The sequence below is a fragment of the Mirounga angustirostris genome, unplaced genomic scaffold, assembly GCF_029215605.1.
Source record: "Mirounga angustirostris isolate CCGP_5_RB_7025 unplaced genomic scaffold, mMirAng1.0.hap1 SCAF_4, whole genome shotgun sequence".
NCBI classification, from domain to species: domain Eukaryota; kingdom Metazoa; phylum Chordata; class Mammalia; order Carnivora; family Phocidae; genus Mirounga; species Mirounga angustirostris.
Genome location: NW_026991712.1, coordinates 139,686,738 through 139,702,470, shown reverse-complemented (window position 1 = coordinate 139,702,470; position 15,733 = coordinate 139,686,738). Strand labels below are relative to the sequence as shown.

Below are 15,733 nucleotides of genomic sequence, written 5' to 3'. Positions count from 1 at the left end.
TCTTCTTATCAAAGTCCAAAGTGTTCTCACGGCAAATCAACTAGGACAAAATTACTCAATTGGTGTGAAATGTTGAGTTCAAGGTCATGAAAGTAGGATTAACAACCTCCCATAGTGTGCCTTTATAAAATCAGGTTTCAATGACGTTTTAGAAAATATAAAATCAAGGATGCCATCTCAAACAGAAAAACTTATGAGTTTAGGGGCACCTGAGTGGCTCAGTCGTTAAGCATCTGCCTTCGGCTCAGGTCATGATCTCATGGTCCTGGGATCGAGCCCCGCATCGGGCTCCCCACTCGGAGGGAAGCCTGCTTCTCCCTCTCCCACTCCCCCTGCTTGTGTTCCCTCTCTCGCTGTGTCTCTCTCTGTCAAATAAATGAATAAAATCTTTAAAAAAAAAAAAAAAAAAAGTATGAGTTTAACCCTGGGAACAATCACAGATCTAACAAAATGATTAGGTATATCTAAAAGAGTGATAATCTACAACCTTAAAGAGGTAAGGTTATAACTACTTATCTTCAAATAAGCAACTAAGCCTCAGTCTCCAAATCCCATATATGGGAATAATGATAATCTTGCCAAATCTACTTCATAGGGTTGTTGTAATCAAGGAAAATAGGGTATTTGAATGGTTTTATGAACTATAAAATTCTAAGCAAATGTATATACTTGTAAAAACCAGATCTTGGATATCACTCCACATCGCTTTAAGTATGTAATGTGTACAAATTTTTCCAAACTAAAAATATTCCAATTCTCACGATAGAACAAAACTGCTCTCCTATTCTACTACCATTCCTGGAACTTTACTCCTTCCCTCAGAGTCTGAGATAATACTCCTCACATTCAAATACAAGTCCCTAACTAAAAATTCATGGGTGGCTATCTTAAAATGTTAGGAAACAAGAGTTCTCAACTCAAAAACTTTTATAGTTAAAATAAAACTAGGATCAATTAAGGTAGGCTAAAACCTACAGTGATATATCTAGGGCAAAACGAGAACAGCAGAGTATGTAGCAATAACTTGAGACATCCATGAAAACTAAAAACAAACACAAAAACTAACACTCTCTAAAGCACGGGACCATAAACTTGAATGGGAAGAAAAATACTCCTTCGTTTTCACTGAAATTTGCACTTCTTTAGATTTTGAATGTAGGAAACTGCCCATACCAGTATTAGCAATACAGGAGAATGTGTCATTAATAGAAATCATACATATTTTTGTCTCACAACTATTGCAGATATCTCAGAATATTGTCACATGCTTATTACTGCTTAGAAAATATGGTAACTTTTAGACCTGTGGCTAGATATTTTTTAATTCATTAATAAAGAAACTTGTATCAGAACTTTAATATCTCAATAATTATAATTCAATGTAATTGGTTTCTTTTGTTATTCTATGTATTTTATTTTATGCATTTAAAAACATTATTCCAAAAAAGAGAATCATAGGAGTCACAAAACTGCAAGTGTACCGTGACAAAAAAAATTTTAAGAACCCAAGTCCAAAGCAAGATCTATCATAATATGACCTAGTTCAAGAATCATGAATTACATGGGTCATAATATAAGCAGTATACATTTACTTTTGACTGGCCAATCTGTTTCTAGAAACAAAAGTTTAGGGAAAAAATTCAATCAGTATGTAATAAGCTTATTAAACCACTCAGAAAAACATCCTAAAGGGGGGTCGGGGAATGGGTTAGCCTGGTGATGGGTATTAAAGACGGCACGTACTGAATGGAGCACTGGGTGTTACACGCAAACAATGAATCATGGAACACTACATCAAAAACTAATAATGTAATGTATGGTAATTAACATAACATAATAAAAAAAACATACTGAAGGACTGACATGTGAAATGATATAATGACTAGGCTTTGTTTTAAAATACTACAAGAAAAAAGGGAACAAGTAATAGATAAAACAATAGAGGGGAGCCTGTCTGGCTCAGTCAGTGGAACATGCGACTCTTGATCTCAGGGTTGTGAGTTCAAGACCCATGTTGGGCATAGAGATTACTTAATAAAAAAACAGTTTATGTTAACAAACTAGAATTTAAATAAAAATTTGAAAAGAAAAAAAGAATGACAATGGAGGTTAACCGTACTATTCTATTTACATTTGTATATGTTTGTAATTTCCCATTATAAAAAGTTTAAGACTATATTCAGATTAGTAAACCTACAAATTTACTAAGGATTATTAAGAGACGTATGGGGCATAGTCCTAACTGCTAACCAAGGTCCAGATCAAAACGAATGGCGTCTTTACATTTTGTTTCTTATTTATTTATTTATGTATTTGAGAGAGGGAGAGAGAGAGAGAGCACAAGCCGGGGAGGAAAGGCAGAGCAAGATGGAGAAGCAGACGCCCCACTGAGCAGGGAGCCCGATGTGGGGCTGGATCCCAGGACACCAGGATCATGACCTGAGCCAAAGGCAGACACTTGACCAACTGAGTCATCCAGGCGGCCCTTCATTTTGTTTCTTACACTGTTACCAGGTCTGAACCACTGCATTCATTCTTATATTCTTAGTAACACAATATTTGCTAGATACCATCTTTCTAAAAATTGGAAGAAAAACAAAGATGAAAGTTCAGTAGGTGATTACAACTAAGGAAACTCTGGAAAAGAGGCCAATCCTAACAATCTCACTAAGAACAGAATGACATGTGACGCAGCTCTTAAAAACCAAACACAGAGCATTTGCTCAATTAGATTATACCTTGATCTTTATAACTCGAATTCAACAGTGGAAGTCAAGTACAAATCTGGAACACGAATAACATTACACACAATCCAGTATCTAACTTTCAGATGATTTCAGATACTCAATAAAAAAGTTTTCCCCACTGCTATTATTTGGTTATCTTTTTATTTTAAATATTTTATTTGAGAGAGAGAGCAAGAGACAGAGAGAGCACAAGCAGGGGTAAGGGGTAGAGGGAGAAGGAGACTCCCGGCTGAGCAGGGAGCCTGACACGGCCCAGAACCCTGGACCCTGGGATCATGGCCTGAGTCAAAGGCAGTTGCTTAATCGACTGAGCCACCCAGGTGCCCTATTTGGTTATCTTAATGTAACAACTGCACTAGTATTTTTTCTATGATACTGTGATAACTATTTCCTTGATAAAGCAAGCATTTAATGTAAATAATCTTCATTTGTTTGGCACAATAAGAAATGCATGACATTAGCTACAAACTACCATATTATCTGTGTGCCTTCATTCACCCCTATAGAAGATTTGAAAAGACCAGGTCTCTCCTGGATTAACACTCTACAAAAACAAGTGAACCATCAATGTGGGGGGGGGGGGGTTATTTAAATACAAAAATCTCTAATTTTAGGTATAGCTTAATAAGAGACTTTTTTTAAATGTCTTTGGGAAATCACAATAATTTCTTTAAAACCATGTTTTTTAAAAATACAAAAAATAACAACTTAAACATATATATTTTTTACATGAATACCTTTTTAGACAACTTTTTTCTACATTGTCTGATAATAACCATAAATATTGGAGGTAAAAGTGTTAAGTGATAGAAAATCTGTCATTTTCAGAATATAGTTCTTTTTAACCTGTTTTCTCACGTCAGCCTAATGTTTGCTTCAATCACATCCATTCATTCAGACAATAATATTTTAAAATTTTTACCGCATGAGACTCTTTAAAATACATTCAAACTTTGTACTAAAAATAAATACAATGTGCAAATATTTTTTTTAAGATTTTATTTATTTATTTGACAGAGAGAGACACAGCGAGAGAGGGAACACAAGCAGGGGGAGTGGGAGAGAGAGAAGCAGGCCTCCCACAGAGCAGGGAGCCCGATGTGGGGCTCGAACCCAGGACCCCAGGATCATGACCTGAGCCGAAGGCAGACGCGCAACGACTGAGCCACCCAGGTGCCCCCCCCCTTTTTAAAGATTTTATTTATTTATTTGACAGAGAGATAGAGAGAAAGCACAAGTAGGCAGAGTGGCAGGCAGAGGAAGAGGGAGAAGCAGGCTCCCCGCCGAACAGGGAGCCCGAAGCGGGGCTCAATCCCAGGACCCTGGGATCATGACCTGAGCCGAAGACAGATGCTCAACCAATTGAGCCACTCAGGCGCCCCACAATGTGCAAATATTTTCTTTTTTTTTAAATTTTTATTTATTTTATTTATTTATTTTTTTTTTTAAGATTTTATTTATTTAGGGCGCCTGGGTGGCTCAGTTGGTTAAGCGACTGCCTTAGGCTCAGGTCATGATCCCGGAGTTCTGGGATCGAGTCCCACATTGGGCTCCCGGCTCAGCAGGGAGCCTTCTTCTCCCTCTGACCCTCTCCCCTCTCATGCTGTTTCTCACTCACTCTCTCTCTCTCAAATAAAAAAAATAAAATAAATCTTTAAAAAAAAAAGATTTTATTTATTTATTTATAGGACAGAGAGAGACACAGTGAGAGAGGGAACACAAGCAGGGGAAGTAGGAGAGGGAGAAGCAGGCTTCCTGCCAAGCAGGAAGCCCGATGTGGGGCTCGATCCCAGGACCCTGGGATCATGACCGGAGCCGAAGGCAGACGCTTAACGACTGAGCCACCCAGGCGCCCCTGTGCAAATATTTTCTTAAAACCCATATTAAAAATGCTTAAATTTCTTGTTTTTTCAGTTACAAATGTGATCCCTCTGGAATGTCAGCTAATCATACTGGTTCTATGCAGGTTGCTACACAGTTAATGAAATAATGATGGTATAGAAAGTACAAGGAGTCTCAGTGTCAACTTCACCTTTTTTTTTTTTAAACATTATTCACTGCGAAAATGTACACATATAGGTTTGTATAATGACCACTAGTGTGTATTACCTGAAATTATGGTTTACCGTGAAACATTCCTTAAAAGGTTAAAAAGAAAAAGAATTCAAACTGGGTTAGAAGAATACTATTGTAATCCAGCAACAATTTAGTTGGCAAATATATATGGAAACTTATGCAAATATTTTATGATATCTGTATGTTAGCTGATTTCTGATGAAGTTTCATACATCCCCCTTCTGTCATTCTAGAATTATTTCTATGCGAGATTTTCTAGATACGATAAAGGTTTTTTTTGTTTTTCTTTTTAAGATTTTACTTATTTATTTGACAGAAACACAGCAAGAGAGGGAGCACAAGCAGGGGGAGTGGGTGAGGGAGAAGCAGGCTTCCTGAGGAGCACAGAGCCCGATGTGGGGCTCGATCCCAGGACCCTGAGATCATGATCTGAGCCGAAGGCACATGCTTAATGACTGAGCCACCCAGGCACACCTGATAAAGTTTATTTTTTTAAAAAAGGTTTTATTTATTTATTTATTTGACAGAGAGAGAGAGAGAGAGAGCACAAGTAGGCAGAGCAGCAGACAAAGGGAGAGGGAGAAGCAGGCTCCCCACTGAGCAGGAAGCCCAATGCGGGGCTCAATCCCAGAACCCCGAGATCATGACCCGAGTCAAGGCAGACGCTTAACTTACAGTCACCCAGGTGCCCCAAGGTTATTTTTTTTTTAAAACAAACTATAAATTCCTAAAAATATTAGCTGTCCATGAGACTAAAATTTTTTAAAAGTATTAAGTAGAATAAGCAACCTATATGATTTAATATTCAGGTCACATGCGCACTGAAGGCTCAAGTAATAATACAAAGCAGGCTACTATTAACTTTGATAACCCCCGTTTTAAAATCATTTTCTTATCTAATTATACCCCAAAAGCCCAGAATCCCTATGCTTTCAAACTATTCTCTCTCCAGTTGCGTAATGCTTGGATAAATGTAATCTAATAAAGGCAATAATAATAATAATGACTCAGCTTCTCTTGAGCATTTAATATGTGTCAGGCACTTTGCAAAAAGCTTTATATATTATCTCATTTAATCCTCACAAATTTCTAAGATATAGGAACTTTTATAATCCCCATGTAAAAAGAAGGAAAACCAGTCAATCTCCAATTTTAGATAATTCCTAAAATTAAATATGGTTGCAAAATATGGTTCCATTTCCCAATTTTTAATAAAATATGCATAGAGTCATATCATTTCAAGTAATATAAAAACTATTCTTTCTTTTTATAACTCAGAGATTGGTTTAAAAAAAAAGCATACAATCAACTTTAGAATCATTCTTTTTTAAAAATGAAAGAAACTTTTTTTGGCCAATGAGTAACAACAGGAAAAATATCAACAAAGTATAGAAACCATAATTCTACTTCTATGTTCTCGTGTACCTAACTTTCTTTACTTCTTTGAAGACACTCTTACAGTACAAGGTTATTAATCTCTTTCTTAAACAATGTATCCTTCTTGCTTCAACAGCTTTCACCTATTACTAACAAAGCACTATGATCCTTTCTGTACCCTAAGAAACTTAGCAAACTTGACATCCTATATTACAATCTACAATGTTTGTTAATGAGTTAAAGCATTTTACATGAGATCCTTAAAGGCAATACATAAGATTAAAAAGATTATATAAAATTCTAACCTGAAACCAATTTATTTTGATGAAAAATATTAGAACCTAAAGCAGTATTTGTTTTCAATAAACGTTTAATAGAAATAAACCTAATCTTATTGATAAGTTTAGCTAGTTCTACTATTCTCTGGAAATAAACTGCTCACTCTTGAGAGAAGAACAGTTCTTCTTTACACATTTAATGAATCATTTTTTGCCTACAATGTTACTTTCACTAATAATGCTTGGGATGAGTATCAACTCTTTAATTAATAGAGTATTTAGATACAGTCCAAGCCAAAGGCACTGAGATGCATTAAAAGATCTCTCCAGATCATTCTCAAGCTAATTAGCTATGAATTCATTCTTATACCTGAAAAGTTTACTGCCAAAATAGAAAATAGGGGCGCCTGGGTGGCTCAGTTGGTTGGGCAACTGCCTTCGGCTCAGGTCATGATCTTGGAGTCCCAGGATAGAGTCCCACATCGGGCTCCCTGTTCAGCGGAGGGTCTGCTTCTCCCTCTGACCCTCCCCCCTCTCATGTTCTCTCTCTCTCTCTCTCATTCTATCAAATAAATAAATAAAATCTTTAAAAAAAATAGAAAATAATTACAGTTTCTGGACAATCAATTATCTCTACTGATGCTAAACACTTCAAATGGTAAAGCATTCAATTATAAAAACCAAAATCAAACACAAATAAACAAGTTACCTGAAACAGCTGATATATGTTTACTTAATTTCTATAAGCTCATACAGTAAAACCATGCTAATTTATACTTTATAAAGTCCACTTAAATCTTTTGGTGTGTTAACTTTTTCTTCTTCCCCAGAGTAAAACTGGATTAAAACTGGATACATAATTGAGAGAAAACAATAGGCTACCTCATTCAGTAAGATGTCTTCTCACTTGAGATAAGCTCTCTACCCAACTTCCATTCAAGTCCTAAAACATGTCTAGATTTGCTCTTCCGGCCCTTCATATACATAATACCCTAGGATGCCATTTCTATCAACTGTTATACTTAGCTCAATTATAAGGCATTAAAAAAATTATTAGACAAGGATAAATAATGAGGCACATTTTGAGGCAAATAATAAGATAAATAAAGGTGTTCTGCCTGCTTTAATAAAAATGTAGCAATCAATTATCTAGCAATAAGAAATTTTAATTTTATTCATATTGTCAATAACTATAAATGCTGGATGTACTATCATCCCAAAGGATGAAGAATACAGAAAATAAGACCTGGGTTCAAGTCCAGATAAGTTTCTTATCTCTTATTTATAGTAAATAAAAGGTAAGTAACAATTCTGCCAGAATTATATAATTTATAAGATTCTTCTGAGACTGAATAAATTAATTTAAATGAAAACAATATAAATGAAATACTATAAAGCACTAAATAAATGTTATCATATCAGCACATCACATGAAAGTTCAGAACACCGGGGGTAAAAAAAAAAAAAAAACAACTCAAAAAAGGAAAAGATACCAACAAAGGATTAGCAATCAGAAGTATACTGGGGGGGCACCTGTGTGGCTCAGTCGTTAAGCATCTGCCTTCGGCTCAGGTCATGATCTCAGGGTCCTGGGATCGAGCCCCGCATCGGGCACCCTGCTCAGCGGGGAGTCTGCTTCTCCCTCTCTGCCTCTCTGCCCCCCGCTCATGCTCACATCCTCTCTCTTTTTTTCTATCTCTCTTCCTCAAATAAATAAAATCTTTGAAAAAAAAAAAGTATATTGGACCACTCAAAAGTATCACTTAAAGCCAGAAGACAGTTGTGTCATGTTTTCAAAATCCTGACAGAAAATAATTTACAACTTAGAATATTATATCCAGGGCGCCTGGGTGGCTCAGTTGGTTAAGCCACTGCCTTCGGCTCAGGTCATGATCCTGGAGTCCCGGGATCGAGTCCCGCATCGGGCTCCCTGCTCGGCGGGGAGTCTGCTTCTCCCTCTGACCCTCCCCCCTCTCATGTGCTTTCTCTCTCTCATTCTCTCTCTCTCAAATAAATAAATAAAATCTTAAAAAAAAAAATACTTTGCCTCCTCATCTCCCATGATTGATGCAGAAGATTATGAAAAAAAAAAAAAAGAATATTATATCCAGCAAAATCAGTAATTCTGGAGTAAAGGTAAAATAAACATACTTTCAGATGTAAAAGTCTCAGAAAATTTACTCCCATACACCCTGTTTCAGGAAGTTACTGAAGGCTGTCAGTAAAATGAGTAAAACAAGAAAGAACAATATACAGGAAATAAAGACTCCATAGCAAAAGAAATGCAAAGAGAATTTCCAGGATCATGGTAAACAGGCTCCAAGATGACAACTGTACAGTAAGCCTAGCAAGCCTCGGAAACTCCCTTGGCCACACTTACAATTTAGCTGCAAGGGGAACTAAGGAAGCTGCAAGACAGGAAATGATTATCTGATGTATTTTGCTGTATTGCAAGAAGCTTTAGAGAATTTTAGCAATAACACACAAAAAAGTAGGGAAACTAAATAATGTAACTATTTCAGGAATATAAAAAGCCCCTTTATAAATCAAATGCAGGAATAAAATCATAGTAATCTTCATGGCTCCACTGCAAAACTAGTTACATAAGAATCACAAATAGGGGCGCCTGGGTGGCTCAGTTGGTTAAAGCGACTGCCTTCGGCTCAGGTCATGATCCTGGAGTCCCGGGATCGAGTCCCACATCGGGCTCCCTGCTCAGCAGGGAGTCTGCTTCTCCCTCTGACCCTCCCCCCTCTCATGCTCTCTCTATCTCATTCTCTCTCAAATGAATAAATAAAAATCTTTAAATAAAAAAAAAAAAAAAAAAAGAATCACAAATAGGTGGGCGCCTGGGTGGCTCAGTTGGTTAAGCGACTGCCTTCGGTTCAGGTCATGATCCTGGAGTCCCGGGATCGGGTCCCACATCGGGCTCCCGGCTCAGCGGGGAGCCTGCTTCTCCCTCTGACCCTATCCCCTCTCATGCTGTTTCTCTCTCTCTCTCTCTCTCTCTCAAATAAATAAAATCTTTTAAAAAAAGAAAAAAAAAGAATCACAAATAGGTAAAAAAAATTAACACTGATTTAATGAAAAACTGGAATATACATATGGAAGAGATGACAAGTAGATGTATTTTTTTCTGAATTTATACAAGTACATGTATTTTTAGGAAGGAAGATGTAAGAGTTAAATCTTCACCTAATATAACAATAAATGGATATTTAAAATTGAACAAGAATCAAGAAATAGTAGCATTAATATGTTGTTTAGAAAACAAAGAATAAAATACCAAAAGAAGGAGCAAAAAGAGTTACCAGTGATTGGCACTGAAAATTAGACATCGAAGTAGGGAAAGGCTGGTAGAAATAAGATGAAGGACCTCTGTTTTTAATTTTAAGCCTACAGTACTTACACGAACTTTAAGTATATTCATACAATTCTTTTTATCTTTTTTTATTATGTTATGCTAATCACCATACATTACATCATTAGTTTTTGATTCATACAATTCTTTTTAAAAAATATATATATAAATATGTAAATAACAAAAACAAGTGGGAAATAAAAGAAAAAACCATTTCAAGACCCCGATTTCTATTTTCTCTATCTCTGAAATAATCCAAGCAGAGGAAAGATAGATAAATACAAGTTAGGGATGCTCTGGATGAGATTCCTGTACTAGGTAAGAGGTCCAGTTGATAACCTCAAAATGGTTTCATACAAATTTTGGATTATATAATCACTTCTTTATTCCATGTGCTTGTAAGTACTTAAATATATAATTTATAGAAGAATAATTTTGTAATACCTTATTTCTTTTAAAAGCAATATATATTTTCTTTAGCCTAACTTGCAGAAATTTTACTCACACTAAGTGCCAATTACATGCAGTGTTTTGTACTCTGTACCCTCACAAGAGAAGGCAGGTATAATTATGACCTCACATTTTATTAAGAAGAAAACTGAGTGGCCAATATATTAAGTAAATTGTCTTAAGTCACCAAATAGTGCATAGTGGAGTCAGAAATCACAGCCCTAATTCTATGACTCTAAATCCCACTCTCATACCACTGTCCAGTTCCTTATTTCTCAACTCAATGAATAAATGTTTATTGTGTGGTGCCTGTGTGCTAACATACTATTCTAGATGCTGGAAATAAAGTGATAACGGAAACAAACAAGTCCCTGCCCTTTACATTAATTACATTATAATGAAAAAGACAAAAAAAACCCGATCATATAACTACATAATGTGATGCTAGATAACAAATACAAAGAAGGGTGAAGAATTGGAGAGAAGCAGTGGATCTTTTTACCTAGGGTAATGAGAGGGAGCTTCTCTAGGCAGTGACCTTTAAGCAGAGAGATGTCTGAATAAGGAACCAAACCACATGAAAATATAGGGGAAAACATGTCAGGGAAAGAGAAGAACAAATGGAAAAGCCTCAGGGAGAATGAAATTTTGTTTGTTCAAGGATGAGTAAAAAGGCCACTGAGCAAAGCAGAGTAGGATATGAAGTTAAAGACACGCAGACTCATAGAGTCTTAAAGACTGTTATTAAAAAAAAGCATTTTTTCTGCTTATGATGGAAGCCACCGAAGGATTTTAGATGGAGGAATGAATGATCTGACTGAGAACATTTAAATATCTCTCTGGTGATAATGCTGAGAATTGATTTAGCCAGGGTTAAAGGAAGATGATCAAATTAGAAAGGTACAGAAAAATCTGAGATCAGAAGCTGTCCAATATGCTAACCTCCAGCCCCATGCAGCAACTGAGCATTTGAAATGTGGCTCATCTGAAATTGAGATGTGTTTTAAACATAAAATACACACCTGATTTTGAAGACGTTTTGTAGGAAAGAAAAAAAGTAAAATAGCTCAACACTTTTTTACATTTATTACATGTTGAAATGATAGTATTTTAGGTATATTAGGTTAAATAACATAATTAAAATTAATTTCACTGGCTTCTTTTTATTTTTTTAATGTGGGAACTATAAAATTTTAAATTCCAAATGTAGCTCCCATTATATTTCTATTTGACAGTGCTGATCTAGATAGTGACTTGCCTAGAGTTTTAAAAGGAGTGAGGGGTGCCTGACTTGGGCTCAGGTCATGATCTCAGGGTCCTGGGATCGAGCCCTGCTTGAAGCCCCTAGTCGAGCCCTGCATTAAGCCCCACATGGAGCCTCATGTGGGGCTCTGTGCTCAGTGGGGAGTCTGCCTCTCGTCCTCTCCCTCTCCTTTTCCCCCACTGGTGTGTGTGTTCACGTGCTCTCTCTCTCTCTCAAATAAATAAAAAATCTTTGGAGAAGGTAAGAACTATGGGACTTGGGATACATTTTGAAAGCAGAGCCTATAAAACTTGTTTGAGGAGTAAATGTGAGGAGTAAGAAGGAGAGAAATCACTTTGATTCCAAAAATTTTGGCCTCAGAAACTGCATAACTTGGTGGTGAAAAATACTAAGATGGGGAAGTCTGGGCTGGAATCTTACATCTGAGCTGCCCTGCTGGCTATCCCAATGTCAAGTCATAGGCTAGGCACTCACAAATGAAGGGGCTTCATTCATAAGGAGTATAAGTAAACGAACCCTTAGAGTTATGGAGTGGTCAGCCTGGAAAGCCTATTCAACAACCTCGTGCCAAGCATTCTGAGTAGTGGATCAGTAAACCCTGTTGATTGGTTGCTGGACCACACTGCAGCCACATAAGTCTGGATCCTGTGGAACGCTAGACTCTGCTAATAAGAACATCTGAGGAAATACCGTAACTGGGAGTTCAAATGTTTTAATCTCACAGCCCACACTTCCAGTGCTAGCTCCACCACACTGAGTGAAGGATACTTGACCTCTCCATCCCTTTACTTATTTTTATTTATTTATTTATTTATTTTTCCTTTTTTAAGATTTTATTTATTTATTTGAGACAGAGAGAATGAGAGAGAGAGAGCACATGAGAGGGGGGAGGGTCAGAGGGAGAAGCAGGCTCCCTGCCGAGCAGGGAGCCCGATGCGGGACTCGATCCTGGGACTCCAGAATCATGACCTGAGCCGAAGGCAGTCGCTCAACCAACTGAGCCACCCAGGCGCCCCCCTTTACTCACTTTTATTTATTTATTTATTTATTTATTTATTTATTTGAGAGAGAGAGAGAAAGAGCACAACAGGGGGGAGCAGGAGAGGGAGAAGCAGACTCCCTGCTAAGCAGGTAGCCCGATGTGGGACTCGATCCTGGGACTCCAGGATCATGACCTGAGCCGAAGGCAGTCGCTCAACCAACTGAGCCACCCAGGCGCCCCCCTTTACTCACTTTTATTTATTTATTTATTTATTTATTTATTTATTTTTATTTATTTTTTTTTTTTTAAAGATTTTATTTATTTATTTGAGAGAGAGAGAGAGAGAAAGAGCACAAGAGGGGGGAGCGGGAGAGGGAGAAGCAGACTCCCTGCTAAGCAGGTAGCCCGATGCGGGACTCGATCCCGGGACTCCAGGATCATGACCTGAGCTGAAGGCAGTCGCTTAACCAACTGAGCCACCCAGGCGCCCCCTTTACTCACTTTTAAAATGAAGGTAATACCTACCTCAAGCTGTGAGGATTAAATAAGATAATGTATGTAAGGTAATTAACATCTGACCTTTGACCTGGCACATAGTATAAGTTTAATACATTACAGCTCTTAGTAAAATCATAGAGTAAGAAATGGAATAATTAAAGCTACAAAGGATTTTTGGAGAGTTTCATTCTAGTTCTACTTTCATAATAGAATATATTGTATCTAATTCCAGAAATCTCTAAAATTAAAATGTGTTACCTGTAAGTAGTGTTTGGAACATAGACATCCCTGGCAGGAAACTCCAAAATTTCTCTGGTAGGCCTGACCCTACTGTCTGGGTAAAGCTTCACTTGAAGCAGCTCTGGAGTTAGGCAATAGTGGGGATTTTCAGGTGCAGGAGAAATGTCTATCTTCAGCTGAGCTGCATATAAAAACATATTATAAAAACAATGTAAACATAATAAAAACTTCATGTAAAAATGTTCCTGGAAGGATTTAGATCACATTTTTGCAAGAAGTTATAAATTACTGATACAGACATAATTACATGTAAAATAATAAATGCCTACCAAATGAATGAATGAGAAGAAAGAAAGAAGCAAAAGAAAGAAAGAAAAAACAGAAACAGAAGCATCTAGCATAAAACAAGCCAACATTCTGAAAGATGAGTGATTTAATTGGAACTTTTTTTACTCTGGAATGGTTTGCTCTGATTATATGAATCTGTTTCTGAATATTTACCATTCTATGTACATTTTCTTTCCTCTAAAAAATAATTTTAAGCCATGATATTATTCATCATTCACATTTCAGTACTCAAATTATCAAAAGTACTGAATCTTGCATACAAACTGTTAAGACCATGAGAAGAGAATAATAAAATGAAGAAGACTGACAAGCACTGGGCAAAGAAAGATAGATGGGTTAGATAAGTGAAAAAAGGAATGCATAATTACCAACAATAGGATATATTAGTGATGATAAGGGTTGTATTAATGTCTACTCAAAATTTTAAAATACCTGTAATAGGTCTTAGTCGCCGTAAAACAGAAGATGGCCTTCTCATATCAGCAAGAAATTTGTACAGATCTTCATCACTTAGGCGGTCTCCTTCCTGAGAAAAAAGTATTCAATAAAACAAATATAGTAGACTGAAAATAAATGTATATTGCCTGTTAATATTCATACCCTCTTCTGTCAGTTTAGTCAGAATGAAAAGTAAGATTAAATTAATATAATTATGATTAAAAATAAATATGCTGATTTATTTCCTTTTTTATGCTTTCAAATCTTATTAAGAGTTATGATACTATTATCTATAATTTTATCTATTTACTTATAGCCCATTATTTATGTCTATAAGGTATTACAGGACACTAAAATACAAAAAATCTATACAATTTAGAGATAGATGAAAAGGAAAAAAAAATAAAAATATAGACAATAAAAGAAACATATATATATGACAGTCTTATTAAACATTTTTTACACTTGAATGTTTGTCTTTTCAATTTCATTATCACCAAATTTCTCAAATGCAAAATATACAGCATTAACTAAATTTGAAAAAAAAAAAGAATAAGTAGCAACAAAAACTACACCTTTTTTTCTGATTGCAAGTACTTTTTTTTTTTTTTAATTTTTTCAGTTGAGTATAGCTAACACACAATGTTACATTAGTTTCAGGTGTACGACATAGTGATTCAAGGAATTTATACATTATGCTATGCTTACCACAAGTGTAGCTATCATCTATCACCATACAACACCATTACAATATCACTGACCATATTCCTTATGCTGTGGCTTTTATTCCCGTGACTTCATTCATTCCGTAACTGGAAGCCTGTATCTCCCACTCCCCTTCATCCATTTTGCCCATACCCCCACCCTTAACCCTTTCTGGTAACCATCAATTTGTTCTCTGTATTTACGGGTCTGATTCTGCTTTTTGTTTGTTTATACATTTGTTTACAGAAATTACTCATAAGGAAAAGAATAATTATCCTGATACTAAGACCAGAAAGAAAATTGTGAAACAATCTCAATCAATGGGAAAAGAGACAAACAAACAAACAACAAACCAAACTACACCTAATACAAAATTTTCAATTTAATATTTTTTCTTACAATTAAAATAGGTAAGAATTTTACGCCTTTATTCAAGAGTCAATCTTTAGATTTCATTAATCCAAACCTCCTGCACTTGATATCTTATTGTTTTTAATGCACTGTTTATATATTTATTTTATGTTAATGAACACATTTAACATTACTTTATTACTGTGAGCTCACCTTGAGCCATATCCCATTTGTTCACTATTACATACTCTACAGAGTAAAGAACTGATCTTCTTTCATCCCACTATTCAGAAAAGTGATTTTTAATTTCCAAGTGATTCAAGATTTTTATTAATACTTTAATAAATAGTTTTGAGTTTTATTAAGTTATGATTAGAGAATTTCATTTTATGAAGATTTTTTCCTGTGGCCTAATTATTGTAAATGTTCTATCAGTTGCTAAAACAGTATACTCTCTCCTCTTTTGACTCAGATCTTTAAATGGTCCTTATTGATAGTACATTCAGATTATGTCTACTTAATTATTTCTGTCCACTTAACCTGTTAAATTGATTCTATTATTGGCCTCTACTCTTTACTCCCTGTGTGCCTTTTGTTGGGTGAGGCATAATTCCCACC

At 35.9% G+C, this 15,733-nt stretch overlaps 1 protein-coding gene across 14 annotated transcripts in view; it reads right to left on the bottom strand.

The window, feature by feature from the left end:
• The window catches only part of DOCK7 (dedicator of cytokinesis 7), a 219,795-nt gene that overhangs the window by 133,309 nt on the left and 70,753 nt on the right, over positions 1 to 15,733 (bottom strand). For all 14 annotated transcript variants that reach the window (XM_054512832.2, XM_064589042.1, XM_064589043.1 and 11 more), the window contains exons 13-14: positions 14,054 to 14,147; positions 13,292 to 13,454 (exon numbers count right to left, since the gene is read on the bottom strand). In XM_054512832.2, the coding sequence (XP_054368807.1) occupies positions 13,292 to 13,454; positions 14,054 to 14,147 (257 nt within the window). The remainder of the gene's footprint in view (positions 1 to 13,291; positions 13,455 to 14,053; positions 14,148 to 15,733) is intronic.